Here is a 27,456-nt window from a genome sequence, read left to right on the forward strand (position 1 = left end):
TTCATATTTTGTGGGGTGGAGGCTGTAGACTATTTTTGGGCCTACTTAGAAACTTTGAACTATTTTATAGTGTACAAGAAAACTAGAATATCACTTGACCTGGTGTGCTAAGTGGCTTTTAGTTCTCTGCATTTGGCACTAATATTTAGAATTTCTGTTGTAGTCCAGTGTCAAAAAGGCTAATGTTAAAATCCTGAAAAATTTTGATGAAGCAATAATTGTAGATGCTGCAAGTCTGGATCCAGAATCTCTATATCAACGAACTTATGCAGGGTAAGGTTTATTCAGTGTCTATCATTCTTTCATGTTTGTGCTTCACCTTTTGTTTCATTCTTGTTGTGTTCCTTTGTATTAACAGTGCAGATAGATGCAAGCTGTAGCACTCTTGTTTCATTCCAGTAGACTATTATAGTTGTAGAGCATTAGTTAGATGAAAAGTATTCTACCTCTTCAGGTAACTGTATCAGCCAGTGTCTGCCTGCCTCCCTTTTGAATAAAGCAAGCTGTAACTCACAGTGGAATTTGGTCTGCTTCAAACTCCTAACTTCTCAGCCATGGGAGCACTATTGAATTTGGAGTTGAACAATAGTGGTCAACCATGAGAAAGAGGTTTATATTTATATCTCCCAGGGAGAGGGAAATATGAGTGTCAGCCTCAATGCCTGAAATGCCAGTACTGGCATATATGCTAGGCTTGAGACTCCTGAATTAGAGGCCCTGAGTTTTTCCTTTCAGGTAAATCTCACCAAATAGTAATTCTGTGAGGAGCCTCTCAACACCTGCAGCAGGTTAAAATATTGAATCTCTCCAGCTTGCAAAATTGATGGAATCATTCCACCTTCCCCTGCCTCTCCCACAAGGGCAGGTTCAGTCTTGATATCTTACAGGATAGTTTCACTCTGTGTTTATTCTGTTTTATTTCTTGAAAGTAATGGTTATTTAAATAGTATGATGCACATAGAAATGTCTTCATGTTTGTGCCTCTCTGACCAAAAAAAATCCACCAGTTGATAATTTGAACACTAATAATAAAAGCTCTTACTTTAAAAATTATTTTAAACTGCACTGTGTTGATTCCAAGATGTTTCCCCTGTGCCAGAAATAAATTTAGTATTTCCTGATCTCTCACTGATAGGTATTGGATTAGAAGGAAGCAAGCCCAGAAAATCTCAATAGTGCAATGTGCATCCTTGATTGTCTTCCTCCCTCTTACCAAATAGAGAAGAAACTGTTGCTCTCCATAATCCCAGTGGATTGTATTTTTTTTTCTGCCTCTTAAGTTACTTCCTATTGTGATAGTCACCCGAGTACTGGAAGCTTCTGTTTTCTGCCTTTTTTCCCATCTCGCTCAAACAGAGATGCTTTTCCTATGGCTTATATAATAAAAAAAAAAAATGTGGATTCCTTAAAATAAGGGGTCACGTGTAAGGAAGTTGCTCTTTGCGGATGTAACACAAAATGATACAGCACTTTTTAAATTGGACTTGCCCCTTTTTTGCTACTTTATGATGTATAAGGAAAGAAGGTGTCCTGGAAATGTAGTTTTTTCTGCTCTTCCCCCCTCCCTGCCCCCAAAGAAATATCAGGAATGTAAACTCTGGTCATCCCGAGTGTTGCCAGAGGACTATCTGGTTCTAGGAGATCTCAGGGAATGCATGTCATTAGATCTTGTGTTAATTGAAGGGACAGAAATGTCAAATATTTTACAAAGATTTCTTTTTTCCAAAATATTAACTAGCCATGGAAATTATGTATGTTTCAGGAGAAAGTTTAAAACATCTGACTAAAAACCCCTTTCAATCTCAACTGCTTAACTTTCACTGTTCTGGTTCCTTTTTGTGTTGTCAGTGTCTTACAGGCTAGACAGAAGCTAAATTTCTAATGTAAAGAACTAAATACTTTTGGGAGATGGGGCAACTTAATTAATCATAAAAAGCACAAGCCAACTTTCTTTAATTTTCAGGTCACCTTTAACTTAAATCAGTTGTTCCCTAATAATTCATTTTGATGGCAGCAATTGGGGCACTTACTGACACAGACTTTAATGTGGTACAATCTAATCATTTTGAGGTTTGTACCTCTATTGAGTTTCTAGAAATGTATTCCGTAAAATAAACTTGGGATTTAGATGAAAGAGGGAAGATATCGGGATGGTAAAATGGTAGCCCTGACTGTTGAGCCCAAGCACTTCTTAGGCATTGTAGAGAGCCATTGCTCTGCTTCTACTGGACAGTTTTTCACATTGCACCCCTGGTTAACCTGCATAGCTTTGTCTACTGCCTCCTCTTGCTGCAGGAAGATGACATTTGGAAGAGTCAGTGACCTGGGACAGTTTATCAGAGAGTCTGAACCAGAACCTGATGTAAAGAAATCAAAAGGTTTGCTTTCTCCTTCCTCCTTTGCATCTGTAAACATTTAGTAGCAGCTGCCCTCTTCCTTGCTTGCAACAGCCAAGATGAGCAGGATTCTGTGGTCTCCAGAGCCATTCCATATACGTTTTCAAGCAGAGGCGTCCTATACATTCAGCCCATGCTCATTCCCCAGCCAGACCCTGCTTTCCTGCTCCAGCAGGAGGAGTGTTGTGGGAAACATCTGGGATTTGAACTATTGACAGAGCCTGGCAGGGGGTGGGAAGTGGCTAAGAGCTGAGCTGATAAAACCTCTTATGCATTTGAACTTAAAAAAAGGACTTCGCTGGCTCAGTTCTCGGCCGGCTTCCCACCCCACTGTATCCACTCTCGTCCTGTTCCTTGGTGTGCTTCCAGGGAGCTGTAGCAGAGGAATGGGCCTGACTCAGTGCCAGGCCTCCCCCTAAGTACCTGTCTTCCACATGTGCCCCATGGCATCTGCACTGCTTTCCCCAGCACTAGCAGCAGAGTCTCCCAGTCCCTGGCCTGGATGTGCAGATAGGCTTTTCCAGAGTAGGGCGACAAGGCTACTTGGCTGAGTTTACTAATACTTGCCTTGAATGCTTTTTCCTTTTTTTTCCTCAACAATAAGGGTCCATGTTTTCACAAGCTATGAAGAAATGGGTGCAAGGAAACACGGACGAGGTATGCCGTTTTCAAGCAACGTTTATGAGTGTAAAAATCTGGATTTACCATTACAATTACGGATGAAGAATATTCTCTGGTTCTCGGTCCTGACCGCTTTATTTGTCTGACATTCTTCCAGTGGTCTAGCTCATTAACTGTCCTGTGCCAAAATGTTCAGAAAACATAAATGACCTCCATGCAATTGAGAGAACAGTTTGATTTTTGGCATTGCCAGCTGGTTGGCTTAACTAATGTAACTGGTAACTACAGGTTTGTAGTCAGGGATTTTCTATTGTCTCTGAAGGGAACAAACGGCAAAAGAAAGGGGTTGGGATTTCCAGATAACCAAGCAGCATTCATTCATTTTTCAAGTGATGGTCCCCAGGTGTATTCTTTGCACATCACTCACCTGAGTCTGGAATTTTTTTTTTTTTTCTTCAAGCGGTGTCCATTGGCCTGCACATAAGCCGTAGCCCTTTTCATGCTCCACACTCAGGGCATAAAGGGTGGTGCAGGCCAACGCCTCTCCAGTTCTTTCTTACTGCTACATGATCTGAGTCAGAATCTTCAGTGTCCTCAGCTTCTTTCTACTATGTCATTGCTGTAAATATATTGTATATAGTTAGGATTTTTTAGCAGTGTTTAATGTTTATAGTCTAGTCTAGCATAGTATAGTTATATAATGTGTCTCCTCTCACCCCCCTCGTGGGGAAATTTTCCCCCAGGAAGTCTGGGATTAAGCTCAGGGTCCCGGTGCTCAAAAACTGTTCTGCCCTTGCTCCTTTTCTGTGAGCAGTGAACATCAGTGCTCTCTCTATTGCCTGTGTGAGGTTCACATCTCTGCTAAGTGCAGCGTCTTCAACTCAGAGCCTGGTATTTGGATGGGCATTGGAAGTAAAGTGCTCATGTTCCAGAAGGGTGCAATCCATCCTTAACCACAACAAAAATGACTCTATGAGGAGCTATTATTCAGCAAAATGGAAGTATTTCTCCGTTTGGGCTCAGCAAAACCACTTGTCCCCAGAATCAGCTGAGATCCCTGCTATCCTTGAATATCTACTTACTCTTAAGTCTTTGGGTCTCATGCTCAGTTCTCTTTGAGTGCATTTAGCAGCAGTCATTGCTTTCCATTTTCCAGTTGATAACCGTACAATCTTCACTCATCCTGTTATAACTCGATTTCTGAAGGGACTTCTCAGATCCTTTCCACCACTGGTGAAGTTCACACCACAGTGGGACTTCAATTTTATTCTGTTGTCTCGCTAAACCTCCCGTTGAGCCTGTAGCTACATGCTCTATGGTCCATCTGTCTATGAAAGTGGCCTTTCTGACAGCTAAAACATCAGCCAAAAGAGTCCATGAGCTGGGGGCACTCCTGGCAGACCCACCACATGCTACCTTTTATAAAGAAGAGGTCTTGTTACAGCCCCACCCCAGGGTCATTCCTAAAATAGTTTCCAAGTTTCATGTGAGTCAGGTAATCGGCTTAATACTATTTTTTCCTAAATCACATGCCTTGGATGAATAAAGGTGGCTGCATTCTCTAGACATCTAAGGGCCTTTTGTCTACAAAAAAACAATGGACATTAGACTTACCTATTTGTTTCCATAGCAGAGAGATCAAGGGGTCAAACTATATTGGTGCAGAGACTTTCAAAATGGATCTCTGGTTGTATTACTCTGTTACCAATTAGCTCACATTCCCCCTCTGGAGGGAGTGAGGACTCCTTCCACCAGAGAGCAAGCAGCCTCTGTGGCATCTCTGAGAGACCTAACCTGATAGAGAGATGTAGGGCAGCTACTTAGATCTCTTTGCATACCTTCACAAGACATTACGCTCTACTTGACTTTTCCACTATGGATACAACTGTGGGGATGCAGTATTACAGTCAGCTATCTCTTCGGTGTCCTCGCACCCACCTCCTCTCTGACTACTGCTTGTTAATCTTCCATGTGTGGAATATACATAGGGTCCATCACTTGAGGAAGAAATGGAGGTAACTTGCCTGTACCTGGAGGTTCTTCAAGATGTGTGTCCCGATCTGTATTCCACTACCCACTTTACATCCCCTCTGCTGCCGATTGTTTGGACTATGAGAATAGGAACTAGAGATGTGACAGCTCACACCACCCTTTACGCTATTGATTCAGAGCACAGGGAGCTACGGCGCACGTGCAGGCCAATGGACACAGCTTGTTTTAAAAAAAAAATTAAAATTAAATAATATTTTTTTAAAAAATCCAGACTCAGTCACATGGGGCATATGTATACCCAGGTGTGGAATGCAGATAGGAACCACACATCTTGAAGAGCCTCCAGCTACAGGTAGGTAACCTCCATTTTTGCACAGGTGGTGATAATTGTTCTATAGTGATGCTGTAAAGTGACCACTGCATCTAGGTTGAGGACTAGAGTCCCCTCTTCAGGACTGATCAGCTCCCCATAAAGTAAATCTAAGACTCTGCCTGTCCCGGAGATGGGTAGATTAGCACTGTTTAGAAATACTCCTGTTTTACAAGGTTTAAAATGTGACTGTAGTAAGAGCGCTTTTGGACGTGTGACTCTAAGAATTAACAATTTCAAATGACTTACACTCAGAAACCAGTTTCCTTTGTTTTAGGCCCAAGAAGAGATGGCTTGGAGGATAGCAAAGATGATAGTCAATGATGTTATGCAGCAGGCACAAAATGACCAGCTTTTGGAAAAAGTTACAAAGGTAAATACAGGAGCCTCAACCATCTTATTCTTTTCCAGTCTGACCTAGGCCAAACTTTGGGAAGAATGGAGCTTTTGCACACTTTTCCTAGTGAGTTTGATAACTAGAATGTGTGTCTGTAAGCTATGCAAGATTTCTTGAGAGTTCTCATGAACATGAAATCAGCTTTTCAGACTATATGACTGGCTTGCTTGTGGAAGAGTTTCATGGCTGAGACACCAAGATATTAGGTGCTTTATAGATACCTTTGATAGAAAGCATCTGTCCATAGTTTCACAATTATACAAGTCCTCTCATGTTCATTGTTGTTCCTTTTGGGATCTTTGGTAAACAATCTTAATTAAAGAGGTTGTCTTGTTACGATAAGTGATCGATGCTGGAATGCCTTAGTTAAGTTCACACTTGCTATTTCAAACTGATGAGTGCTAAAATACTTGCCTAATGTACCGATAAAACATGTAAAAGCTTGAAAGTTGTTGCTTATTGGTCACACCAACTTTATCACTGTGCTACATTTATGGTATGAAGAAATAGGGAAGCCTGGTAGATTTGGCTTTGATTTAGAATTATGTTTAAGTGTTTAATTATTTTTTAAATAGCATTTCTGGTTTTCTGCAGTCACACAAGATTCCAGGTTATGAAACAACCTTTAATGCAACAGTTTCATTATGAAACAATATAGTTGCTTGCTGTATTCCTCTTCACTAATCTCTTTTGGTAGTCAAAATTTCTAAAGGCCAAGGGTAACCTATGAAATCTACTTGCATCTCTGTACCATCATCATGGAGTTAAATATCTACTCAAAACATAGGTTTATACCTCTAGTTTATGATTGTCGTCTTGTTTCTGGAGGCAGTGATATGAGTGACTTATTCAACTGTCCCTCTACTTAAGTTTGTCTGTAAACAATCTAATTCCGATCTGAGTAGATGAAAAGGTCACATGGAATACACTAACATTTTAAAAACAAGAGCCTTTAAAAATCAGTGGCTGCAGACGGTTGGAACTCAAATTAAGCAAGTACAGTTACAGTAATTGGAAGTTTCTTCCTCATCAAAAACTCTTTCCCGCCAACTTTGTGCAAACATTTGCCAACACCACAAGTGTCTGTCCCTGTGCTAGATGGTTGATCTGTACAATTTTCAGCCACCTTGTCTAGAATGAACTTTAATTCTGTGTTTCCTTTCCCAGCTATGATTTTAGAAATGCCAGAGCAAGAAATCTGGTTTTCTGCTTTTGAAGATAAGTGGACTTTTTCCCTTTTGGTGGAGTCTTCTTTAACACAGCCAATGAAAACAAAGCACTGTTACTTCAGACAGCTGATACTTCCTCATCCATCAGGGAGGAGGAAAAGGAGCAATCCTATATCTCCTCCACAAAGTACAAAGCAATGTTTTTTTTTCTACTGCACGTGGCATTCACAATAATGAAGGTTTTAAAGAGATGAAGAATCGATTCATGAACATGTCATTGGAAAACTGTGATCTGCTTCACAAATACTTTACCCCATCTCGGAAGGACTGTTAATCACAATATCTGCAATGGGACACGGGCCACACTGGGGAGGGGAAAGGCTTTGTTGTAGTTTCTAGTTCTACTACTACTTGTAATTTTTAAACACACAACTATAAAGGCCACAGGGCAGCTTCCCTGACCTTACTCATTGGAAAGGTCAGCCTGAGATGAGGAATATGTTGGCAGTGATCGAAAGAGCTATAACAATTACATTTTTCCTTACTTGAACTAGATGAGTATTCAACTGTAAGATAAATAAATACATTTTACTTCCTTCATAATAGCATTCATTTTGAAAGAAGCATAAAATGGCCAGGAGTGAAGACTGGACAATGTAACTCTTTCTGCCCTTAGTCAAGCTGTTACACTTGCATACACACATTCCTTGCTTCTAGTATGCAGAAGACTTACAAACCAATCTCTTGCCTGTGCAGCCCTCCATTTCTGATTCATGGCTCTGAGTCCAGCCCACTGTGCTGAGCAGACTGTGCTCAGTGGACTCTGTTCCATTTTCTTACTTCTCTATCATGCAGGTATAAAATAACTGCCATTATGTGTTGCTGCCATTCTCCATTATGTGCTGTCATCAGACCAAGACAATATCTATTCCCAGATGTTTGTTTTTAAGGAAAAAGATTATTCAGTTTTAGGACATTTTGCCTTTATTTCCCCTTCATTATTTTCAGCATTTGCGACTTATATAGCCTTTGCTTTAAACAAAAAGCCACAGCATCTACCATACTTCTCTCTTGATCACCAGACCAGTGAGGTGATTCTGCAGAGCATCTGAAGTTCTCAAGTTGTCACTCCGTTATATTATTGCTGTATTTTTATTGTGAAACATTTCTGGTTTGGGTTTATTTCATTATGATTGCTTTTGTTTTTTCAAGATTGTGCAAAAAATCACTTTATAAAAATTCTCAATCATCTCCAATGTTCAGAAAGTCTTGATTGACTAGCAAATATTATTCTGTTGCAATATTTGACTGTATAGCGGCACACTGTATTGTCTAAGAAGAAGCAAAAAGGCTGTGTATAAGGTTTTTGGTACTATGTACCACCTCTTATTTCTCTCATGCCCAAGTATTCATGGACTTAAAACATATTATATTTAATTGTGTTTTGATTTAAAATATATAAATATTAAAAATTGTGTCAATTTTCTGTTTTGATGGCATTTCATTTTTCATACATATCTTTTATGTATGGATCTCCTCTTTGCTTTTATGGAGGGGGAAAAAAATCCTGAAATGCCTCTTTGGCTGGTTAGTTATGGTGGGCCAGACTTAGTGTCCTTAATGGAAATGCCTATATATTGGCTAGTTTACATTTTTTCCTGGTGGACATTATGCATAGAAGCTTAGCAACATGAAGTTTTTAAATATGATAAACTTGGTCTCTTAAAAGAAAATGAAGCATCAATTTAGAAAAGCATAGAATAAGTACCTGTGATGCTCCTGAGGGAATCACTGGTTTGGAAAACAAGCTTTTGAAAGAGTAGAAAGACTTAAGTTGTAACAGTGAGATTTTTCTAGGGGAACTGACACCCATAGAGCTGCCCTGGAATAGCACTCAACATCACACTATCCATGCAGTAGTACAGGGTGGGGAGCCAACAACCTTTGCAATGTCCTGGATACAATATGAAAATTGAGCACAGCTCCTAACAATTCAGACTTATGAAGTCTCTCTCTTCTCTTACCTTATGTAATGTAGTGCTTCTGACCTGAAGCAAGAAGTCTTCTGTAGAACCATGACTGCTAGAAAAAATACAGCTGTACTCAAACACTGACAAATCCATACTACATGCATATGCATCAACTTAGAAAATTCAGGCGATTGATCCTTTGTGCTTTTGTGATTTGAGATTTGTCTGCAAGTCTGTGATCACCTTATGCCCATGTCTGTTGTGATTTCACAGACTCAGTTAGTTTTACCGTTATAGGGGTAAAGCATCTTTGATGCATATCACATCCTACTGCTACGTTTCAGTGGAAGTCCCTGATGACGTGACATTTGTAGTTAAACTCAGGTTGCAGAAGCTATGTACTGTTACAGCAAGTGAATGGAACATGCCAAAGAATATTTACTTGGGACATGGCAGTAATTAGTTGCTGAATTTTCAGTAACTTACTACTATCTATGCTGTCTACAAGAGTATATCAGAATAAAGACCAGTTTACTCTGCTTAAGTTCTGAGATGGTAGAAGACTAGTGGAGAGGAGCCTTGTGTTTTTATCCTTGGAGTTATTTGTTTAAACAAGTTTTCCTTCCCAGCCCAGCTTCTAAGCGTTTCTGCACTTAAATCATAGCAACTTGTCACAAGCACAGGATTTTGACTCGACTGCAGGATCACGGAAGGAGAAAAAGCTTCCTCAAAGTCACAGTGGGGCATTGGAAGACACTAACCCCGTGTTTTGTGTCTGGCTGCATCAGAATCCAATCTCTTCCTGCTGGGAAAGCCAAGACTTGTCACTGAATCCAAACTGCTCTCTCCCAATATTAGCTATTTACCAGCTTCAGAGGAAATGTAAACTCACCAGGTTCAGGTAAATACATCAAGGAAGAATAGCGTGGAAGCAAAGGCCCCAACCTACACACAGAAATGGCATCAAGTCTTATCTACCAGCCTTCAGGAGCAAAGCTAAAGCTCTGTGGGCTGTTAACACTTAGTCCAGTGCTATTGTCTAGACTGTCAAATTAATGCTTATAGGTAATATGACTATTCCTGTCTAAGCTACTTGGCTCCAGCAGTTGGCAAACATTAAGCACTGTTCAAGAATTAGGCAGTTCTCAGCTACTAGGGAAGCAATAGTGGCTGTTGCCTCATTCAGGGTGTACATACATTAATTCTTTCTTTTCTCTCCATAAAGCACTCATAATTTTTATCATCCACTGGCTTCTAAGATTGCAATATGAGCCTCTATTCCTGTGGGTGTATTCCACTTAGGCTGTGCTGGAAGGGAAAGTTATCGGCACCCAGCCCGTTTCGTTCTTTATGGTGAATATCAATGAACTGCAGGTCCATTAAATCTCCCTACAGATCAGAATGGCTGCTTATTTAATCAGGGTCTGTAATGAAGATAAGATACGAGGAGATACTCTAGAAAATATGATATTGAACCTTGTCTTTGTTACACAATTTTAGAAAATGCCACCTCTAAACTATGCTGAAACAAATTAAACTGAGTAATTTTTCTTCCTGGGTGCTGGCTTCTATAGCCTCTTAGTCTGACTAATGATCCCCAAAATCTTCTTTTGTTTGCATCACAAGTCAATATCTAGTTTTTGGTTTTTTTTTTTTTTTTTTTTCCAGCCATCAAACTGTTACATCATGGAGAGTAGCAAGGTGTTGCAGTTTACCCTTCAGTCTTCTAACTGTGCGCTCCTCCACCACATGTTGGACGTGGGACATGGCTGCTGCCTTCTTGTGGCATAACGCAAAACCAAAGTAGACAAAATGCAGAATGCAGGCACGTGTCCTAAACTCCTGAAATGTTGCCTTCCTCTGCACCTGAATTTCAGGGGTTATAAGGAGTCCCCTTTTCTCGATGGGATTTAATGGTAAAGCTCACTCTGTTATTCCCCTTCAGTTCTCTCTCTCCTGTTGTGTGGGCATCTACCTAACTAGCATGCATTCATTCATAGCAAGTATGCCTGTGGTAGAGAGGCATCTTTGAAAGCACTACCTTTCGGCTGTAAAGTGGTTCCTACATGGTTAAATTGAACCCTGCTGCTGCTTTGGAGCCTTCAGTGGACCGGTCACTATAGATGCCAGAGCCTTCTGTTCTTTGCTGTAGAAATGTGCTTCAGCACCTGTGCTGTGCAGAAATGCTTATCACCGTGGAGTAATTGTAAACTGCTGCAGTGTCTGAGAACTGTGAACTCCTCCCTGTTATAAGGGGGTATTTCTCAAATGGAACAATGCTAGTTTAGCTGTCAACTGTTTCTCTAAACAGCTCACTTCATCTAAATCCGATGAAGTGAGCTGTAGCTCACGAAAGCTTATGCTCAAATAAATTTGTTAGTCTCTAAGGTGCCACAAGTACTCCTTTTCTTTTTGCGAATACAGACTAACACGGCTGCTACTCTGAAACCTCAAATAAATTTGTTAGTCTCTAAGGTGCCATAAGTCCTCCTTTTTGTGGATACAGACTAACACGGCTGCTACTCTGAAAACTATTTCTCTGTCCATTTTAGCACCAGCAGAGTTAAGGTGCTTATTCTACAATCTCAAACTGCCTCCCTGGCTGCTCGAAGCCCTAGGTTCCCCTTCCCCCACTGTTATGTATGCACAAATCTGCTGCCTATTGAAAACTGGTACTGTGGGCATGATACAAAATTAATGGGATGTTTAAATCAGAATAAATAATGGCAGGGCTCTGGCTCAGATTGCATTGTTCGTTGTCATATTTAATTCTTTTTAGAACCTCAATTAAAAAAAAACTAAATGAAACTGCCGCAGAACTTGTAACCCACACTGAAGAACGGTGCATCAGCCAGGTACCTTGCTCTAGTGTTGTCTGAGTGGGGAGACACTCCACGAGGAAGCTTCTTCAGATCCTATCATACAAGCAGAGAGTTGCAAAGCTAGCTATGCAGAGACAGCAGCAGTCTGGGTGGTGCAGGGCGGGAGCCAATGACCTCTTTCCAGCCTGGAATGTTGTTTGCCTTTTCCATAAATGCTGATGCTTTTGACGCAAGCTTAATAGTTGGGGATAAACACAGCCTAAAATCAAGCTCTACATAAAGGCGTTATTGAACCCATGTTCTCAAGAGGATGTGTAGGAGAGGGATCTCCTACTGGTTAGAGCACTAGACTGGCCTGTGGGAGATCTGTCTTCAGTTCCTGCTCTGCCACAGACCTCTCGTTTGACCTTGGGGAAGTCACTTAGTCTCTCAGGTCCTGTGTATAATGGGAATAATAGCATTTCCCTACTTCACAGAGGTGGAATGAGGATAGGTACAGTAAAAATTGTCGAGGGGATCCAATACTGTGATAGTAGGGGCCATTTAAGTATCTAGATAGCTACCCCTGAACAGTTTTACACACCTGACAACTTCTTGCAAGCAGGTGCCCTCACAATATGAAACACTAGGGAAATCCACCTCCTTCCCATGTAGAAGAATCAAAAAGGGACCATGACGCACCCGAAAGTGGTGTATCATGCAACACGTGGGCTAATTCAAAGATGTCGAGAAAGAGGGATGGAAATCCAAGCAAGTTCTACCCCGGTTTGTAACTTTTCTGAGGGTAGATGTGGTGCCTAAATAACCGTAATTAGCATCGTTAGGTGGTTAATAGAATGTGTTCATGCATTTGGCTTTTGCCTCTTTAAGTTCTGTCCCTTCAGAAGTGAAAATAAGTCAGGTGGTGGTCTGGTCTCTCTGCTTTGCAAAACTTGGAAATGATTCAGCAGGATGGTAGTCTCTTCTGCCGGGAAGGAGTCAGGGCTAGAAATAACAAGGGGGTGGGGGCTACAGGACTGTGTATAGTGGGGAGCCCGGGATTGGAATAGCAGGGTGCCACAGGTCAGGTTTGAGGGGCACTGGTGAGATGTGAAGGGGAAGCCCTCTCAGCACCCTCATATTATGCCCAGTCCCTTCACTGTCGGAAGTCCTACAATTCTGAAATAGGAGGGGAGGAAATTAAGTGTGAAATCTTGAGAGTGGTTACAATTTTCAGCCTAAATCCCATTGCCTTAAAGTGCTATGTCACATTTGAAAATGAGCCTTAGGTTCCTAAGTCACTTAAGTGCTTTTGAAAATGTTACCAGTATCTTAGTGACAAAGTCAATTAAAAGAAAGGCCAGGGATGAGGATGGAAATAGCTATGGGAAGGACTGACAATAATTTGGATTTTTCTGAGTTTGACAAAGGATCTGATCTTTGTTGTGAGCAAGGAGGGAATGATACTGATCTCTTTTGTGAAGTGCTTTGAGATCATCATGAAAAATGCTACAGAAGCACTAGGTATTAATTTATCAAAGCTGACTCTTTGCTTCCTCCCAAACTATTTGGATGGTTCCTCTTTTTTAATCTGTCAAAATGCTCTGGAGCTAGAATATCAGATGTACAATATTTTCTGCAGCTCTCTGCTGAGTCTTTGCTGAGCAATAACAAGTGATTACCATCAGTATGGTGTGTAATGGAAGAGGGTGGTATGTACCGTCTAGGGCCTTGATCCTGTAACTAGCTCCATGGGAATGGACTTGTGAGGGATCACGTGGGCTCAGGTTCTGCCTGCATGGAGCTTGTTGAAGGATGAGGGACGTTGTGGGGTCATAACTGCAGGTCTTTCTAAAAGATGCTTTAGCTCTCTCCAGAAGTTACGGACTTGATGCAGAAATTTCTGGGCAGGCTCTCTGGCCTGTGTTCTGCAGGAGGTCAGACTACATGACTACATTAAATCTCTGATTTGAGACCTAAAGGCACCTGCTCTTTCAGAGGGATGCTGCCAAATTGAGCTAGGCCCCAGAATAGATTTCATAAAAGCCACGTCTAAGATCTACAAACCCTAGGAGGCAGAGTCTGAGAGAGAGAGGTTTCCATTAAATTACCAAAAGAAATAGGTTTTGGTCTGAATGTTTACAGTGACCTAGTCTTTGACAAGGTTTGTAACCCAACCATTGCAGATGGTCTAAACCACGGCAGCTATAGAACGAAGTGAAACTGAGTCACCTCTTTTCCCAGTCCAGCTAAGAGATGCAAAAAACAAAGAAGCAGAGTCACTGTAGAAAAGTACGTTGCATTTTTACCACAACATATGTGAATAAGCTAAGGCTATCTTGGTAACATAGGTGAGGCCATTTGTGGAGTTGTTTAATACCTGTTAACATGACTGGATCCTTTTAAACACACTAGTTACTACTCATGAAGCTGAAAAACATTTGATGCTTCCCCACTGCCAGAACCCAGATAGATTCCTGTGCCCTCATTTGTGTGTCTGTCTTTTACAGTCAAGTGGAATAACTAAAATGCTCCCATTCTTTTCTCTATTCTCTCTTTTTCTTGACACCTTGCCACCAGATGCTGGGTTTTTAAGGCTGGTTATTTTCTCTCTCCCTCACCCGCACATTGTTCGTGCAGAAATCTGCTCCGGAGAACTTTTTTTTTTTTTTTTTTTTTTTTTTTTTGCGGGGGGGTCCTATGTCAGCTTGACCCAGATGTGTGTCTACATCACAGCTGCAATTCCCTTTGTCCAAGGATCGGTTGCTATAGCCCCTCTTCTCCAGCAGGTGGAAGCAGAGCTTCCCGGCCGAGCTGCCGCCCAGGCGCACAGAGATGAGCTCACCATTTCCTCTCCACGTGGGCTCGGCTGCAGTAAACACATGGCTGGGGCTGCCCAGGTGCGTGGGGGATTTGCTGGGGCTTGGGGAGGGGGCCGAGGAGGTGTCCCTAACCAAAACCCTTCCAGCAAGAGCTGCTTTTTGGCCCCCCGGGGGAGCCCCGTGGCTGCAAACGACCCCAGAGCAGCCCCGAGAGGGAGCTGGGATAAGGGGCCCTGCCCCATTCCTTCCTTACTTGGGGGAGTCCTAGCTGCTCCTGGGGTTGAAGGAGGGCGTCCCTCCCATTGTAAAGCCGGACCATGGGATGGTGTTTAAACCCCCCTCCCCCCAGCTGCCAGGAAGGGGCTGCTGAGCGTAGGAGAGACCCCGCTGCAGCAGGTGGTGCCCAGCCTGGGCTGAGAGATTTACCTGGGCAGGTAGCAAGAGGCTGTGGGAGTGAATCAGGCCCCGAGCTTTTTGGAACCTGCCTCCCCAGCCCCAGGGAAAGAGTTTGTGGTGGGAGGGGGTTGTGCTACAGATGGGAAGTGTTGGCTGAATGATCTGAGTTTTGGGGTTACTCGTGCAAAGGAGCCCAAGCCAGCGTGTCCCAGTAACGCATGGGAATGGTCGCAGGTGCTGATATGGTGCCCCTGGGGGAAGGGTCTGGACTCTGGAGCACTGCACTGAGTGGAATTGGGCAGGCTAACAATGTATCTCAGGGTAACAGGTAGATAGTGGGGCTGGGTGTCAGGCTTCCCAGGTTCTGTACTTGCCTCCACCAGGTCTTTTGTGTCTATTTCCCAACCTGTAAAATGGGGATAATGGTCGGGGCGGGGGGGGGGGAAGATGTGAGGGCTAATGGCAGGAAAGCATCTAGAGATCCTCTGATGACAGTCCCTGTGGAGATTCAGAGCATCCGGTCATAGGGAGCTCTCTGGCTGTGGTATACTCAGTGGTGTGTGGGTTTTGCTGGTGCCAATCTCTATCAAAGCCCCCTTTGGCAGTGGTGGGTTTGATTTATAGTCACGCTGCACTGCGCCTGGTGTGGGGCTCACCCCCTGATGCAGGAATGTTCTTGCAGGGCGCCACGATGCAAGGGGACATGGAGAGGCTGCTGATCCTGTTCAAAGATGAGGCTGGCGAGATCCTGGGGTCCCCCTTTGACGTGCCCGTCGATATCACGCCCGAGAAACTGCAGCTGGTCTGCAACACGCTGCTTCAGAAGGTACTTCCCAAAGGGCCTGCGCCCCTCCACTGCTCTAATGGGGGGGGGGCAGCAAACTGCGGGTATCCACAGGCTTCATCCCAGCCCCATCTGGGGAGTTGGACTACATGAAAGGATGGGGCTTCTCTCGGCAGTGCTGAGTGTGTTGGGATGCTTAGAACCTCTGCTGCTGGGCCAAGGCTCCAGGGGTGCTAACCCAGTAGGATCCAGACTGGGTGGCCAGGGCCACCGCGTCAGACAGTTGTGGGAAAGTGAGAGATGAGCAATGGGATTTCTGCTGCCACGCCCACGGCTCTGGTCCTCCTGTATAGATGCCATTTATAGCACTGCCTGGGCCTGCCCTGCCAGGGACTCTGTCCCCAGGACTCCCTGGATGCTCAGGGATTGGCATAGAGAGGGACTGGAGCGGGGTCTTTCTCATCTGCCCCAGGGCAGATCTGTCAACCACTGCCTCAGTTCTGAGCTAGTACATTTTCCCCAGCTTGGTGCTGCCCTGGGAAGGAGTAACGGGAAGCACACGGGGTCCCAAACTGTTTTCCTATGGCGGTGGGGGAGGGGAGAGGGAACAGAAGGGCTGTATGAGCCAGTCCTGCCTAAATCTGCCCCGGGTTAGTGGTTCTGCCTCTTTTCATACAGGAGGAACCGCTGCCCTTGGCCTTCTACGTCCATGATGCTGAAATCGTCACGTCGCTGGAGAAGACCCTGGCGGGGCAGGTGGTGGAGACGGAGAGAGTCCTTGACATCATCTACCAGCCCCAGGCCGTGTTCAAAGTGCGGGCGGTGACGCGATGCACCAGCTCTTTGGAGGGGCACACCGAGGCTGTCATCTCCGTAGCCTTCAGCCCCACCGGAAAGTAAGGGGGGACAGCAGGAGGGCTGGGGATTGCTGGGTGGGGAGGCAGGGCAGCGCCGAATGGCTGGGCTGGCTGGGGACCAGGGCTGCCGAAGTTTATAACCCCCTGGTATTGGGGAGACAGGCTATGTAGTGGGGAGGGGAGAATGGACCGGGAAGGAGCCTCGGCACCGCCTGCCGCCCTGAGCCCAGACAGCCTGTTCCTCACCATCTCAGGTACCTGGCAAGCGGCTCCGGTGATACCACTGTGCGCTTCTGGGACCTCAGCACGGAGACTCCACACTTCACTGCCAAAGGTGGGTGCAGCGGGCGAGGGGGTGTTCTGATTCTGTGCCCACCCCTCCCAATAGCCTCACTGGGCAGTAGAGTGTGGCCCCTGGGTTCCCTGAGTCGCTCATGCTCCAGAGACTATTGATGGCTCTGTTGCAATGCTGATGAGTTCACTGGGTCGCTCCAGCCACTCCCCCCACCCCCTTTGGGGGAAAGCCACTGAGCTGGGCTCATTGCAGTGACTTCCCTCCCCCTCTCGGTTCCCCCATGTGTGCTTTATGATCCTGTTCTGAGGCTTGGGGCCTGGTGCCAACTCGGTGTGAGGAGCACATCGCAGAGTGAGCGCCGCGGATGTCGTGCAAGCTGCCTCGAGTGTCTCCGGGCCTCGATTCCTGGGCCTGGCTGTTCCCTGCCTTTGGAAAGGCCTCCTTGGAGGTGCTCTGTGAGTGCCCAGGCCATGGCTCAACAAGAAGAGCAGCTGCTCATTGTGGGCCAGCAAAGCGCAGGGAGTCAGACTGGCTGGGACAAGTGCAGGGGAGTCCTGGTCCTTCCCCCCTCCGGACCACAGCTGCCCCTTGAAGACACAAGACAGCTCCAGGATGGGGGACTCTCCTCACCCCTCCACTCTCTCCCGTCGGCAGGTCACAGGCACTGGGTCCTCAGCATCGCCTGGTCTCCCGATGGCAGGAAGCTCGCCTCAGGGTGCAAAACCGGTCAGGTACGTTTCGGCTCAGCGAGAGGCCAGATTCCTCTGTGCGGTGCCAGACCTGGGTTGTGGGGCAGATCTGCTTTGGTGACATCTCGTGGAGAGCCCTCTTCCTCTTTGGGGGAGCCCTCGCGCCCCCATCGATGAACTGAAACCAGACTGGGCCAGTACCGGCCTCCCAGGCGATGGGTCTACTCCTCCTCTGACAGCCATGGAAGGAGTAACGCGGTTGGGGCTTTGTTCAAACCCGGGCATTGAAGTGGAGAGCAGGAATGCCTGCAGCCTCGAGGGGAAATTGGGCGTGGCTGGGTTATGATTGATGCGGGGTTGCTTCTGAGATAGTCGTCGCGTCTAGGCCTCTGGAACATACCTGCGCTTTAGCTACTCTCCCAGGCGTTCCCACGGGGCTCGGAGGCACGTCCCGGGCCAAGAGATCTGCAAGCTGCTGGGTTCATTGACACGGATTTGCAAAGATCCTGTGAGCAGCCCTGGTTGGCTGGTACATTGTGTCCTGTGCTGCCCCCTGCAGGCAGCTCTCAATGCTGCGTGGTTGGGAGACCAGCTCCTGGACATTCCCTTGGTCTAGCTGGGGGGTGAGTACCGACCTCAGACACCGTGCCTTTGGCTGGCTCCTGCAGAGCAGTGAATCTCTCTGGAGCCTGATGGCAGGGGCCTTGCTGGTATCACCCCCTCGCCAGTGCAGCTGCTGATTCAACCTAGGTCCTGCTGCGGATTCTGGTGGTGGTTTTATTATGAATGACAGCAGCAGCTAAAGGCCCCGGCTGCAATCGGGGCCTCACTGCACTAGAGGCTGGAGAGACCCAGACAGATCTGCCCCAAAGTAGGCAGGACAAAGGAAGGGGAAGAGAAGCAGGCCCAGAGACAGGTGGTTTGCTCGAGGTCACCGGCAGAGCTGGGAGTAGAACCCAGGTCTCCAGAATCCCAGGCTGGTGCCTTACGCACCAGGCCATGCTGAGCCGGGCTCTGCTGCAGGCTAATGCCATCAGTCTCCAGGGTGGGGGCGTGTGTTTAAACCTGCAAGCAGCAGTGGCATTGAATCCTCACCTGCACCCGTCAGGGTGTCAGAGCCAACTCCCTGCTTAACGCTCCCCAGGGCTTGTTTTCTGTGTGTGTCACTAGCTCAGCTTCTCCCTGGCAAGTCCTCGGGGGAGAACAGATCGCCAGGAGTATTCAGGTTCAGTGCTCTTAAGCTCCCGTCTCCGAGCCCGGGAGCTGGGTGAGCGGCACTGAAGCAGGGCCACTCCCCATGGACCTGACATAGTCCCGTGCTGCTCTTGCTGTGTTGGTGGCTAGATCTGGGGCTTGTATCCCGGCAGAAACACAGGGCAGCCTGTGCTGTACCTTAAAGGGCTGGTTCCTTGTTTGGGAGGCTGCTTGCTTGCTGGGAACGGGCCCTAAGGAGGTAGCTCTTCGCTTGGGGAGCGGCACTGGGACGTGTTTGTGCCTTTTGAACTTGGGTCTAGATGATGTTGCCACTACTGAGAGATTTTGTTATTTCAGAACCCCATGCTGAGCTGTCCCTGCTGGAAACTGCTCCTTCAGGGCGCAGGGCCTGCTGGGCACCCTCCCGGAGGGGCTTCTCTCCTCACTGTAGCAAGCTGGGCCTGACTGCAGGTAGCCTTTCTGAGCAGCCGTGCGGGATGGTGGCGTGGCTGAGAAGTGGGCCTGGGACTGAGGGTTCTGTTCCCAGCTCTCCTGCAGCCTCCCTTTGTGATCGTGGCAAGTTTCTTCATCTCGCCAGGCCTCAATTTCTCTTCTGTAAAATGAGGATGATAATCCATCCTTTCCTTTCCCTCTTGGGTCTCTTGCTGTGTGTTTATACCGCACCTAGCACAATGAGGGTCCCGTCTCAGCAGGGACCTCTAGGCACTGCTGGAGCACTGCTAACAATAATGACTCCTAACCCAGTCACCAAAACAACAACCTCCTTGGTTTGCCTCTGCTCTGAGTCAGCTGGGATTGAACCACCGCGAAGAAGAGGGGGACGGACTTCCCCTGGGATCTGTTTAGAGACATGAGACCAGAGGAGCCTGAGAGCTGCCTGGCCTGCTGGCAGCCGGGAGATGACCCATTTATACTGTTAACTATTTGTTAACTAGTTGACGAGCATCTGCAGCAAGGTGCCACTTGGGAGGCAGTTCTGGTTTAAACTAACCCTGTGAGCTGTTCTGCTCCAGTTCTGCCTCCCCTGGGTTCTCACTGAGCACATGATTAATGCCTCAGCTCCTTGGAGGAGCATTATTCAGAGGGCAAGAAAAACCCAACAAAAAGCCAGTGTGTGTCCCGCACGCAGAGTCTGATAATAACCACCATTTAGCACGTTCTGGCTCTCCCAGCACTCAGCAAGCATTCGCTAACCCGCTGGCACTGGGTGTCGACAGCTGGAGCGGGTTTGCGAAAAGAGCTGGATAATTTGATGGCTGATGGTTTTGCAGCAGTGTGGGCTAAGGTGGGGGTGAACAAAATCTCCTGCCTCAGGGTGTCACCTGGTGGTTGCAGAGGTTAGGAAAGGAATCCACTCTTCATCCCCCTGCCTGTGCCAAGGTCCATCCTTGCACTCTTGGCCTGGAGTATCTGGACTGGAAGGGCAAACCTGTCGTTTCCAAATGGAGCTTGAGTCTCCCTGGGAGGTGGTATCTGTGATCTAGCTGCCTTGCTTGCTCTGTTGTACAGATATTTCTCTGGGACCCAGACACAGGGAATCAGATTGGCAGGGTGCTCGCCGGACACTCCAAATGGATCACGTGGCTGTGTTGGGAACCACTCCACATGTAAGTGACCTTCTGGCTGGCTGGCCTCCTTGCTTTGCCAGTGGGGAGAGGCCTGTCCCCTGCCTTGGTGATTGCAGAATGAGTGTGTACAGAGTGAGGCTGAAAAGCAGCCAGTGAATTGGGCACCAGGCTGGGAGCCAGGAGACCCAAGTTCTAGTCCCAGCTCTGCCACCAACCTGTGATGGGACCTTGGGCTTTGCACGGCTCTCTCGTGCCTCCGTTTCCCCTGCTGTATAATGGGGATAGTGATGCCAGCTCTCCTTTCTGAAGAGCTTTGAGAGCGATGGATAAAAGGCATGGGTAAGTTTCAGTCACCTTTGCTTTACATTTTCAAAGCACTGTGCAAATGTTACCCCAGCCTCGTTCCTGGGAGGTGAGGCTGTGCTACCTCCATCTCCCACGGGGGAGAGCGCGGGGAGCTGGGAGTGGCTTACCCAGAGCTGCACAGACAGTTATAGTTAGAGCTGGGATTAGCACCCAGGTGTTTCTGGCTCCCTGTCCTATGTGCCAATCACTAGCCCACCCGTTCTCCCACACAGATTCCTCCAGAGAAAGTGGCCCCTAGGGAAAGGTGGCTGGGGATGGCTAAGACTGCGAGTGTCTCCCTTTGTCAGTTCTCTGGAGTGTAACAAGCAGCCAGATGTGCTCTTCCCCAGCACCCCTCAGCAGGAGCTCGAAGGGGGAAAGCTGCAGTCCACATGGTGTCTGTGCCTCATGCACCCTGCCCATGCTGACTGCTCTGCCCATGCCCCCTGCATCCCCAGCTGCCTCTGCCATCTGATTTATTTCTTCTGCAGGCTGATGAACCACACAAGCTCTTTATTCCCTCCATCTGATAAAGCTCCACCTCAGAGAGAGGCGGGGGGGAAGCTGTAGACGATGATGGAAGAGGTTATAAAAATTGCCCCCATGAAGCAGAGCCCTGCAAATTGAATTCCCCAGTAGGAAATCCCAGCGATTTGGAAACATTTAACTGGATTAACGAAAACTGGTTATAATAGGAGGAGCGGGGGATGGGGAGGAGGTAGAGGATCTTGCCTGTGCTCTGGAGAACTCAGGATCTGTGTCTCCAGCCAGCCAGGCTCCTCGCTCCACTCCTGCGGAGAGGGATGAGCAGCATTTCCACTGCCTTGCGCTCCAGGCGCTGCCAGTCCTCTCCTTGATTAGCGCGCATAGTGACCATGCTACAGGCTTGGTGCAGCTGTTAACCGGCCTGCCCCTTCTTAGCTTGAGAGCGGAGGTCAAATGTGAGAGTTGCCTTTCTGTAAGGATGCCCTTAACTCCTCTCCAGCTATGGAGCTAATGCACAACCAGTTGATGCAGGGGAAGAGGAGGCCAGATTTGCTGTTCTGCGCCTTCACTGGCTTCCAATTTTTCTTCTAGAAATCCTGAGTGCCGCTACTTGGCCAGCGCCTCCAAGGACTGCAGCATCCGCATCTGGGACACCGTTGCAGGCCGATGCGATAAGATTCTCACCGGGCACACGCAGTCGGTCACGTGCGTGAAGTGGGGTGGAGACGGCCTGCTCTTCTCCTCCTCCCAGGACAGAACCATCAAGGTCTGGAGAGGCCAGGATGTAAGTGTGGCAGCCTGGCGTGTGTGGACTTTGACACCAGGAGCCTAGGCAGGAAGGTAGCTCAAATAAAACGATGCATCAAACCTAAATTGTTGTTCCTAAAAGCTGGAAATAACCAAGTTGTCGCCCATCCTGGCCCTGCATTGCCTCCTGGCTTTAGCTGCATGTGCTCGCTTTCTGGGCAGGGGCATCGCACCCCTCTGGCGGATATAAGGAACCGCGATGATTGTTTCCAGTTGGAACCTTGTCTGCTCCTTGGCCAAAGGAATTGGGTGGGTTGTGTGGGGTGGAGATTCTTGGAGCTGCTTTAGAAACGGGAACTCCCCCGGATAAATGACAGCCTGGCAGAAATGGGTTTGGCGCTGCTTTTTGGCAGGAGGGGGAGTGTGTTTTCCCTGTGGCTTGTGGTACTTGGTAATGCATGCTGGAGCCATCAGCAAGGAGAATGCAGAGTTGGCCATCCTTGACTTCACATCTTGGGCCCTGTCCATCAGGAATGACATTGAGAGACAGCACAGCCTTGATTGAAGGTGGGACTGAGAGCCAGGATTTCCTATATTCTGATCTTGGTGCTACCCATGCCTGACTGAAGGTGGGGCTGGGACATACCATGGCCTGACCCCAGCACTGCCAATAACTGATTGAAAGTGGGGCTGGGAGCTGAAACATCTCATGGTCTTAGCCTCATGCTACCTGTAGCTGATTGAAGGTGGGGCCAGGAGCTGGGCTGTCCCATGGTCTGACCCTGGCATTGTCCATAACTGATCGAAGGTGTAGCTGGGAGGTCCTGTGGTCTAATCCTTGCACTGCTGCTGTCTCCCTGTGAGTCCCTTTCTAAGCAGGTGGCTTTTTTGCTTTCAGGGAATTCTCTGCCGCACTCTGCAGGGCCATGGGCACTGGGTGAACACCATGGCTCTAAGCACAGACTACGTTCTCCGCACAGGGGCCTTTGAACCTGCAGAAGCCTCTGTCAACCCACAAGACATGAGCGGCACCCGTAAGAGCATTAAGTACATTGCAGGCTGGAGAGGAACAGGGGAAGGCAGTAGTATGGCCTAGTGGGTAGGGCACAGCGCTATGAGTCAGAAGACCTGGCTTCTGTGCCAAGGTCACATTGGGGAGCTGGGTCCCCTCCGTTTCTCTGTTTAGAAAATAAAACCGTGAGCACCACAGATTGGGAATGCTACACAAGCACTGCATTTCATTGTTAAAAGTGTGACCCTCTGAAGAGGACATTGTTTTAAACCCCTCAAAATGTCCCTGTCAAAGTCTTTCTTGAGTCACAAGTATGGAGGGAGAAGACGTCTTAGATCCTGCCTTTAGAGATGTTACACGTTTCCTTTAACCTCCCGATCGCTAACCTCCCTTCTCTCCTGCACACAGGGGCAGAACTTAAAGAGAAGGCACAGTACAGGTACGACCAAGTCAGGGTAAGTCTCCGTTAAGAAATGCCCCCTTTGAAAGACTCAGTCTGCGTGAGCCGAGGCTCAGTGTTGGGGTGTGCTGATAGTTTGTTTATTGCAGGGGCAGGGACCGGAAAGGCTAGTGTCTGGATCGGATGACTTTACGCTCTTTCTATGGGCCCCAGCAGAGGACAAGAAGGCGCTGGAGAGAATGACAGGCCACCAGGCATTGATCAACCAAGTGCTCTTCTCCCCAGACACCCGGATAATAGCCAGTGCTTCCTTTGACAAGTCCATCAAGCTCTGGGACGGCAGGACGGGAAAGTAGGTTCTCTCGTTCTAGTACAGACGCGATGTTTGCAGTTGGCTCCATGCAGTAACACAGAAGGAAATGCGCCTGTCTCCCTGCCATGGCTGAGTCAGAACCTTCCCCTCTGCAGCCTTGCACACGCACACACAGTCATTACCTTTTGCTTTTGAGGTTGTGCTCCTAGTGATTAGAGCAGGGCACTCGGACTCTGGGCTCCTGGTTCCCTGCTGTGCCACTGACTAACTGGGACCTCGGGCATGTCCCTTTATTTCTCTGATTCAGAGCACACACGTGTGTCTGACCGCCCATCCTCACCCCTTCCCCTCTCTGTCAGATACCTCACCTCCCTGAGAGGGCACGTCTCCGCGGTTTACCAGATTGCCTGGTCGGCAGACAGCCGTCTGCTGGTGAGCGGGAGCAGTGACAGCACGCTGAAGGTGTGGGATGCCAAGACGATGAAGCTGGCCATTGATCTCCCCGGCCACGCAGATGAGGTAGGATGCTGTTCGCCAAGGGGCTCACACTAACCTGCCGTGGAGAGGGCAGAGGGCGCTCAAATGCGGTGGCCACCCCCCAGTGTCTCTGAACAGCTGGAGAGTGTCTTCTGCCAGGGGTCTGAGGTTCTTCCCTGCCACCGAGGCTGCGTGGCCCTAAAGGAGTGACGGGAGCTCCTCTCTCTCTTTTTGTTGGTAGGTGTTTGCGGTGGATTGGAGCCCAGATGGACAGCGAGTAGCCAGCGGAGGGAAAGATAAGTGTTTAAGGATGTAAGTATCCCCTGGGGCCTGTCCCCCAAGAAGCAGTGTGGCTTCTGTGCACGCTATATATTAATGCGGCCTGCAAAGGAATGTACTGAGGGGCACGTTCTGTATACGGAACCACTCTCACCTCACCTGACAAGCTGGGCTTTTGTTATGATTAGTCTTATAGGAGCTCCAACTGAGTTTGGGGCACCATCATGTGAGGTGCTGCACAAACACACAGTAAGGGACAGCCCCTGCCCCAAAGAAGTTACAGTCTAAATACAATCACCTTTGGGTTCTCTGTTAATTCTGCACAGTGAAACCATTCGGCTCTACTCCTGCCTTTCTGCAGAGCTTGCATTCCATTCAGCTCTGATACACCCGCTCTCTGGTGCCTGGGGACCTTCGCTTGCGTTGGTCTCCTGCCCCAGGCTGAGCCCTCTCGTGGCTCTCAGGGAAAGCTGACCTGAGCAGAACACCCAGAACCCTTTTTCTCCCCTTAGAAAGAGATTTTCCCTTGCAGAATCTGGGCTGCTGGGCCAAATTCCAGATTGATTGGCACCCGGTGCCTAGCTACCCCAGCAAGGAGCCACTTCCCAAGGTGGAGGGCTAGACATGCATGGACATCAATACAACGGCAGAATTTAGCCCCTGTTCTCGGTACCAGCTGTCACTGTTGTGCTAGCAGTTGGCCAACGTTGGGGAAGGGACACCAGAGCAATCAGTCTCAGATCCTCTTTCCACCCTTGTTCTCCCCCCTCAGACCTGTGCATACAGGGATTCGCCCGTGATCCAGTGGCCATTTAACTGCACTCACCATATGAATCTAGTGCAAAGTGCCTTGCTGTGCCATTCTGCTGTGTGTGGCGGATGGTGCAAAAGCCGGAGCTGATGCTGTGCTGATGACACCTAATGTCCTTTCCATTTGCAGATGGAGACGATAGGAGCAGTGAAGAGAACCCTCCAGTTCTAACTGGCCCTGTCAGGATGGCCAGGCCCGGCAGCTAACCCACTCAGCGTGGACTGTGGTGTTCTGCCTCTTACACACCACATTAGCTGTCCCTAATTAATTTCTGTGAAGGGAGATTGTAATTCAGATTTAATGCGAACCAAAGAACTTGCCCTACTGCATCCAGATGATTTTGTCTGCAACCATTAGTACACCTGGACCTCCACTAGTTCTGATTCAGCCTGGTTTCTGTTGAAACTACTGCAGCCTGTACTCTCTGGCGGGGAGAGTGAAGACAGGGTGTGGGTTTGGTCATGCTTTTTGCCTTCCTTGCAAATGGAGCCTGCAGGGGCTAAAGCTTTTAGTGGGGACAGAAAAGCATGTCCTTTCCTGACCTCCGGAGAGAGAATGGGGAAAACCATCACACTGTTACCTTGCAAAATTCTACTCATCCGTTTTGCCTGGGGCAAAGAACTGTTTAACGGGTAAGTAAGAGAGCCTTGGCTGCCTTCATTATTCGGGTGAGGGGAGCAAGGTGGCTTTGCCCCTGGGCTGGTAAACTTTCCCCTTGTGTATCGTTCACTCTGTTGGCAATAGCCCAACCCGCCTTAGTCTAAGGAGCCCACTTCTGCTTGGCTGTTCGTTCTGAACCAGGGCAGGAGGGGGAGCAGGCGTGAAATGAAAACTGGTGCAGACGCTGTGTCGAGTTTCCAGGTCTCAGTTCTCTGAATTGCGGAGAAGTGGGCACACATGCCTGAGTGAATCTGTGATCCCTCCCTGTTCCATGCACATTGCCTGGTTCGGGTGCACCGTGCACTGGGAAGGATGGTGTATGAGGCTGCTATTGTATCTCTTGTGTCCTGTTGGGAGTTGTCTGTGGGGTTGAGGTTGTCTCTAAAGGCTGTTCCTGTGCCTTTGAAGTCAATGGCAAAACTCCCCTTGACTTCCATGGCGCAGAACTGGTCCCTTACTGAGTTTATTTAGTGCATTTCTTGTGTCAGGTGGGTGCAGGGAGCTGTCACTTGTCCTATTTCAAAATCCTGTGTGTTAATATTTAAGTTGTTCTTCGCCAACATGGAGCGGGGTTTAAGTTAATGCAGCCCAACATTTTGGGAGGCAGGTCTACCTGGATTTAACTTTTACTTCCAAGGAAGTTTAAGAGTAGTGCAAGTCCAAATATGATTGATAAGGAACAGATAGAATAATGTCAAGTTCTCTGTCACAATTGCAATAAATTTATGTTAAAGACCAAAGCGCACTCGCGCTCTCTCTCTTTGGCGCTCCTTTGGTGTGGGTTGTGCTGGATGTTCAGCAAACAGTTGTTTGGGGTTGTTGTTTTTTTTCAGTCTCTGTGCTAAACTTTAGAGTTGATTGATTGATCCTGGCTTGGGGGTTGCTGTGCAAGCCTAACACGGTGTGGAGAATGCCAACAACGGGCTTGTCAAGGGCAAGGAAGAGGAAGATGGTCCAGTGATTAGGGGTGTAGCCTCCGACTTGGGAGACATGAGTTCAAGTCCCTGATCTCCCACAGGCTTTCCCTCTGACGTTGGGCAAGTCATTTAGTGCTTGTCTACACTGCCACTTACAGCGCTGCAACTTTCCTCGCTCAGGGGTGTGAAAAAACACCCCCCTGAGCAATGCACGGCTGAGCGCTGTAACGTGCCAGTGTAGACAGTATGCCAGCACTGGAGCCGCGACTACACAGCCACGTTAAAGCACTGCCGCCTCTGCCCCACCTCGGGAAGCACAAATGCTAGGGAGCAGACAGCTAGTGTGAGTTCCTGACCTTCCCCGGGGTAGTGGAGCTCAGGCTCCCAGCCATGCAGCAGCAGGCTCTGGCCATGGGCTCCGACTGCGTGGCCGCAGATTCCAGCCGCAGGCTCTGTCCCCCAGTCGCAGGGCCCAGTGGGCTCCATCCCCCCCAGTCCCTCACTCATCCACCCTACCACCTCTGGCCCCTACTGCTTTCCTACCCACCTCCCCATCCGACCAAGGCTTAACCTGGCTTGCCAGGCCCGAGTAAGTCTGCTTCTGTGAAAAGTGATATTTGAATGTTTGTTAATATCACTTTTCACTGCCTCCCATCTAGCTAGCAAG

At 47.9% G+C, this 27,456-nt stretch overlaps 1 protein-coding gene across 10 annotated transcripts in view; it reads left to right on the top strand.

Annotated features, from left to right (window-relative positions):
* LOC119844754 (notchless protein homolog 1) overlaps positions 1-27,456 on the top strand; it is a 65,071-nt gene that overhangs the window by 29,432 nt on the left and 8,183 nt on the right. For 5 of the 10 annotated variants that reach the window (XM_043499545.1, XM_043499541.1, XM_043499543.1 and 2 more), the window contains 17 exons: positions 164-273; positions 2,296-2,378; positions 3,001-3,053; positions 5,657-5,752; positions 14,503-14,616; positions 15,617-15,760; positions 16,397-16,614; positions 16,830-16,909; positions 17,525-17,601; positions 20,284-20,381; positions 21,765-21,957; positions 22,819-22,954; positions 23,341-23,387; positions 23,482-23,684; positions 24,005-24,164; positions 24,364-24,434; positions 25,342-26,612. In XM_043499545.1, coding sequence (XP_043355480.1) covers positions 164-273; positions 2,296-2,378; positions 3,001-3,053; positions 5,657-5,752; positions 14,503-14,616; positions 15,617-15,760; positions 16,397-16,614; positions 16,830-16,909; positions 17,525-17,601; positions 20,284-20,381; positions 21,765-21,957; positions 22,819-22,954; positions 23,341-23,387; positions 23,482-23,684; positions 24,005-24,164; positions 24,364-24,434; positions 25,342-25,354 — 1,896 coding nt within the window. In that variant the 3' untranslated portion in view covers positions 25,355-26,612. The other 5 variants (XR_006276243.1, XM_038376083.2, XM_043499544.1 and 2 more) reach the window with 5 other exon arrangements.

This window comes from Dermochelys coriacea, chromosome 17, assembly GCF_009764565.3.
Source record: "Dermochelys coriacea isolate rDerCor1 chromosome 17, rDerCor1.pri.v4, whole genome shotgun sequence".
Lineage (NCBI taxonomy): Eukaryota > Metazoa > Chordata > Testudines > Dermochelyidae > Dermochelys > Dermochelys coriacea.